Raw genomic sequence first — 6,678 nt, 5'->3', positions numbered from 1 at the left:
AATGGCATTGATGACCAATGAAGTTTGGCGCTACTAAACAACCAAACAAACAAACTTAAGGAAAAGTAATAATATAATAATTTTAAAAAATCCTAATTAAAAAATGAGTAAATAATAAATAAGGATATATGCATAAATATGAAAGGAAAACTTTAATATATTAGTATAAATTAAATATAAATGCAGAAACATCGCAACAGTAAAACCACTAAATCATTTTTGTGTAGATTTACAATCATTATTGCAGAAACGTTTCGCGTCTAGTATTCAACAGATAAATAATTCAGACTTGAGTTGCAGTAAACTGACCGTTGCCATAATAGCGATCTGAAATGGGGCTATACCAAGAGCAAGAATCTTTATTCGATTTTAATTAATGTTGTTTTTTTAAATTTATTTTATATCTAACATTTAGTATAAATAATTATTTAAAGCTTAATATTTTCGATCCAAAGGACAAACGTCTCAGACTATAACTTAGAGGGGACGACTGGAGCACCTGCCAAGTGGATATTAACCGCAGCTCTCGTGGTTCTAATTATAACTGTCAGCGGCACCCGTTTCTGATAGTTATTGGAAAAGGATAGAAGCAATGATATAGTTACACTATTGATTCAAAATGTTAATTAATAAAGTATAAAAAAATGTAAAATTGTGGAGTTGCGTGGTTCAATGGTAAGGACCCGGGTTTGATTCCGGCTGCGACAGACATTTATTCTGTTATCGTACCCGTGAGTTCGGGAGCCTACTGGAGTCCACCCAGAATCATATAATGGGCACCCTTAATTGGGGAAAAATCTGCCGGTCGAGCATGATTCCGTACTTCCGTACTAATTACTGTACTCCAAATTGGGAGCTTCGAGCTGAAAACTAATTATGTCCAAATAATTATTTTTGTATGTTTTCTGTAATTAATAAGTGTCATTAACTTTGTCAAAAAATTACCAGGCGTTTCCACGACCGATTTATTAATTAATTAATAGTTGAACAATTATATAAAATACGCTAGTAATAAATAATATTTATTCGTTTTTTTAAGGAGTTAAACATAAGCATTAAATATCAGATATCAAAATTGGTGTTTACCTGAAGTCATGAGAACCACCTGACACCCTTGGCCTGACTCCTTCGAACATCATTACTGGCATTGGTCCTTCTTCCGTCTGCAGCTTTCTCGACATGCGGATGTACAAATAGGCTGTTACAGCCAGAGGTAGCACATACCTGAAAAAATTTGTATTGTCAATTATTCCGAAAATCAAACTCTCACAACATGAGATTGGTAGTATAAGTGAATCTTACTGAAATAAACTATGCCGATAGGCGGAATTACAATGTATAAATAAAAATTATTGGTGAGCCCATCACCCAGTTGTTGCGTTGTTGACCCGAAGCCCGTGGCCAGAAGTCTTAATATGTTTTATAGTATTCAAAACTCATCTAACAGTTGAAGATTAATTAATTAATTTTTAACAATATTAATTCTTTAGAACTTATGTATATATATTTTGATCTTGTGAAGGGGTAGGCCAGCAATTAATTATTATTTACAGATAAGTAACCAAATTAAATATATTTATAAACTAAACTAGAACTATGTATTGAACAAATTTTTGCCCTTTTTATTACTATTTATTTTTTAAATTCTGTTAGTATTATATTTATCATTTATTTTTTTCCTCCTTCTTTTTTCTGTTTACGTAGGATGAATAAATACTTAAAACGCTAATACTTATTGCCCTTAATTGTGCCAGCTTTTATTATAATTATTCATTAAAAAATATTTCTAAAATATAAAATATGGAATTTGAAATTATGTAATTAATAGATTCATGTAAACAAATATTTTTTATGTTTATATTTAATAATTAATATTACATATGTTTATAACGATTTTTAACTGACAGAAAATGAGTTAGACATTTTTTGTTGAATTTCATTATTTGTTATAATTAATGGCAATTACTAAATTGACAGAAAACTAACTGAGAATAATCTTATCATTTCATACAGAACAAATATTTCGAACTTTTATCATACAATGGTGCTGAGTATAGATCTGTATTTTTTATTTTATTTGTTTCCGGGCAAACATGTTTTATTCAAGTGTGAATTTATGTCACCAATAAACTTCTCTTTCTTTTACCAACTAGTTCCTATTATATAATTCACTATATTAGCAGATTGTATTTGATTTGATTTTTATCGAGATTTAACAACCTTTGCTTACATTTACAATAAGTAAATGTGTTTTGTAGACGATATATTATTAATATAAGAATGTCTCGTGGTGAAACATCTTGTGGTACACAGTTACATGCCCTTGGACTGTCACACCAACTAGTAAATGATGTAACTTGTTCATGTCAACTTCATCCTTTTTTTCACAATATTTAACCAACTCCTTTGCAGTATATACAGTCACATCAACTACTTATACAATCAAAAGCTGAGCAAAGTTAAAAATATGATAACATTTCCATACTCATGATCTATAATTCATTTCCTGAGCCGAGGGAAATCGGAGGTAGAAGAGTACGAAAATGCGAGTTGGGCAACATTCAGTTTTTTAATGGGCTCTAAAAAAAAAGGTAGAATAAAATTCGCATCTAACCCGGTCCTATGTTTATCAGATTCTAAAAAGGTATTGAACGAAATGTATCGCAAATATATTTGTAGCAACTATCGTCAAATGTTTTTATGTCAAATATGGAGGTAAATACTGGATGCAATAATTTTACAATGTATGTTAGGCCAGGTTGGACACCTGTTGGACCCTACTTTAACTGTGTCAACTTAAGTAACTCATATAAGAAGAGCGTATAGACAATTATCAAGTGGACACGAATGTTCTCGACCCCTGGAACTTACTATAAGGGGCTCATAATTTCAGTCTTTTATTGGCACTTTTAAAATTTCCTAAAAAAAGAGATTTTTTATAGGAAAGGACACAAATTAAATTCTTATTTCAGCAATTTTCAAACAAAATGGATATTTTAATATTTTTAATTAAAAATTGGCCTCGTTCATTGCAACAATGTTATAATACTCCTGATTTCTTCTGAGGTTTAGTGGAAATAAGAGAGCTTTCCAAGAAGCGGAGGAAGAAAGTTGCAGCATAAGATAATGGCGGTGACATGTGGCAGAGGTTAAAATCCGATGAAGTGTTCACACGCCAGCTATTTATAAGTTTATTAAATGTTCCAGTTCATTTTTTTATAGAACGAAATCGTGGGTGCGATTCCCACCTGGGTCAATCAATATTTATTTCGCGGTGGCCCCATCAATTGAATCTTGACATTCCCACTTTAAAGGTTCTCAATACGGGGTAAAAAAAAAAATGTATTCTCTACTTTGACGAAATACTGACATAGGCAAGATACATAAAACGTAAAAGAAAAGTACTTTACCGAAGGTACAGACTTCTTTTTAAGCTACTACATAATTGTTCAATATTATTTGTTGATATAAAAACCTAATTACTCTATACTAATAAAGTACTAATAGTACTGGTGTGTGTGTGTGGTGGGTTTTATTAATACTATTATGGTTAATAGTATTAATAAAACCGCATGGAATCAAATTATGGGGAACGGTAAAAAAATCCAAATATCCATAAAATAAAATGATTTCAATCCAATTTACTTAGCAAATAATTGATGCCTCTTTTTATCTCTAACGAGACATTACACACTGAGCTTGAAATTCCTTTCTTCGCTGTGACTACAAACCGTTTCAATAATTTTCAGGATAAACTGACAGTAAATTCCAATCTGTTGACTCATGGATGACAAAAGCTTACGGTTCGCCAAAAAGACTTCTTCGCCGAATAGACTAATTAACAAATTACATATTAAGACAAAGAAGCAGCAAAAAATCTATAATCAACATTTATACTATCAATAAAATACAAGACTCACAGTACAAATTCGTAAAAACTTCATCGAAATACTGAACCAGGGCATAAAAACTCGATTACTTTGGTTAAAGGATACAGTGGTACTTTAGGTAACGAAAGAGCAGACTGCAGCTTATGATAACCAACTTCCTTACGAATATAGCTTAGTCCCTGTGTCTTATGTTAAAAAATCTTTAGCAACCGGCTTAATCGAAGAGTGGAACAGACAGTAGTAGACTAATAGACGAGCATTACTCAGATACATTCTAAACATCACCTCACAGAACTAGAACATAACCAAAAGCACCCATTACAAACTGACTCAATTTCTTACAGAACATGGACCAACCAATACTTAAAGAGATTTAACTTACAAAATTCAGACATATGTAACTGCAACGGAAGAACTCCACAAACTTTTCAACACATATTATACTTTTTTATTTTTAATACTTTTTTCTTTATTGATAGATATTACAATCTGCCACACAGTTGTGGGCAATAGGTAATAGTGATGAATGATCTCATACATTGTAAAATAAAAAAAATAATAAAATAAATAAATAAAAAAAAACTCTCTTAAAATATATACAAAAAAAAAAAGAATAAACAAAATGAACATAAACATATTATACTACTGTTACATATATGACAACAAAAGATATAGTTTGTTGAAAGCAAGGGGACTCATGGCCTCTACCCTAATAAATATTGTATAACAAATACAAGAAACAACTAAAAGAGTTCGCTGACAACATAGACCTAAAATGTTAATGTGTGGAGGGATAATCAAATAAAACAAAATCTGATTTTTTAAAATTATAATTATAAAGATTACGTAATTTCACAAGGTATTTTTTTTTTGTTTTCATATTTTTATTTCTTTTCAGTTGTATCTTTTTTTTTTTATTATTCTATTTCCGAACAGCTCTCACTTCTTCTTGCTTTGTGTTATATTCTTTCTATTATATTCTGAAGTGAAGTTTTAGTATTTGAAAATTCATAAAAGAATAACGACATTTTACTTAGTAAAAAAAAAAAAAGATACTTTTGTTTAAGAAAAGGATATTTGAAGGTGAAGAAGAAAGTAAATTATACATAAATATATACAAGACTACCAAGTCCAACCATGCGATATATTTGTGTTGAATATTTTAATAAGTAATCAAAGCTAAATCGGATGGAACAATCAGTACATTTCAATTACTCACTGAGTAGAGTTGTGTTCCAATACCGCTGGGAAATTCATCTCGAGATTCAATATTAGTTAGATGATAAAGAGGTACTCGGAGCAAACAGAGCAATCAAACGGATATTAGTGCCCTTCCCCTCCCCCCTACTACTATCACACTTCGCTCCTTTCGAGTATCGATAGTAATCGATAGCTGATATCGGGGTGTCAGCTGTGGTAGTGTCTTCAGGGATCTCGTAATGGCTTCTTTGATCTCACTTTGTAATAACAGGCAGATATTTCAAGTAAATAATGATAAGCAATATAACGTGAAAATAAAGTAACATTCTGAAAAATGGTAAGAATGTCTATCTTCAAATATTTTTATTTTTATACCAGATCGGCCTGGTGGGCCTTACATGGTTGATATAACTTATATTATATATATTTTTTAACAGTTGATTATGAGGAGTATAGTCATGCAAATGACACCCCTAACTATATAAAATGTTCTTATTATAAGAAAAAAATAATAATAAGATAAATAGATAAGAATAATGCTTCTTAATAAAAGAGGAATGTAAAATTAATAACAAAATAAAATGATATTGGTACACTTAAATAAAACAAACAATTGTATTATAATAGTAAAAAGAAACAAGTTAATTTGAAAAAGGGAAAGGAGAAGAAAAGAGAGAAAAAAAATAATGAATGATAATAATAAGTAAATAGAGGTAGTGTGACTATGAATTAATTTTATATTTATTAAAAAATTATAAAAGAATGTCCTGCAGCAGTCTGGGCTTCAGTCTTCGGGTTGAGGTTGGGTTTCCCAGGTTGTAGTTCCTTGTTGTTTTTACTGTCGGCAACTGGGAGTGGAACTTCATGAACCGTTTTTTGATATAATCCTCTATTGACTCCATATTTAATTCGCCATGCAATTGGCTATTTCTTATGAAGCAAGGAGCATTAACTGCGTTTCTTAGGACTTTATTTTGAAAAGATTGTAGCTCCCCAGACTTCACAGCCGTACATCAGCAAGTAGCCTGAGGATTGTATTAAATATAAGAACAGTTGTTTCTGGTTTTAGTTTGGAATGTTTAGAATAGGATATAGCCTTGCTAACCTTGCATAAGTTTGGGTTAGTTTAAAAACATACTAAAACTACAGATATTAATATGCTAATTATAACCAGTTAGTAACGAATAAAGATCAGTAACATAAAATAAAAATCACATATCATTACAATCACATATAATTTTCTAGTCCTCCATTTTTAATAAAAACATTTATTTTTCTTATGTGTATACGTTATGCCACACCTATACTACTTTAGAGATATTTTCAGTTTCACAACCTATAATTTTTGAGGAAGATCATGTTCACCTGATGTTTTGCCATAATTCGTTATTTGACCTTGTAGGAACATAATTGTGTATATTACTTAAAAAATCGGATTCGAAATTTGTTATTTATAACCTTAAAACCTCTTACTATTTATTTAATATATAATGAGTAATATTAAAAGAGAAAAAACGGAAAATACCAAACCAACGTTTTTTCAAATTCTTTTTAATACTAGAAAACTACTAAGCTGTCAAATATATAT

At 30.3% G+C, this 6,678-nt stretch overlaps 1 protein-coding gene across 1 annotated transcript in view; it reads right to left on the bottom strand.

Moving 5' to 3' along the window:
* Positions 1-1,082: 1,082 nt before the first annotated feature.
* The window catches only part of LOC106683151 (uncharacterized), a 103,217-nt gene continuing 97,621 nt past the window's right edge, over positions 1,083-6,678 (bottom strand). The window contains exon 4 of the mRNA XM_067052745.1: positions 1,083-1,224. Coding sequence (XP_066908846.1) covers positions 1,083-1,224 — 142 coding nt within the window. The remainder of the gene's footprint in view (positions 1,225-6,678) is intronic.

The sequence above is a fragment of the Halyomorpha halys genome, unplaced genomic scaffold (assembly GCF_000696795.3).
Source record: "Halyomorpha halys isolate HHAL.00 unplaced genomic scaffold, Hhal_1.1 Scaffold470.1, whole genome shotgun sequence".
NCBI classification, from domain to species: Eukaryota; Metazoa; Arthropoda; class Insecta; order Hemiptera; family Pentatomidae; genus Halyomorpha; species Halyomorpha halys.
This window is presented reverse-complemented; position numbering and strand designations above follow the sequence as displayed.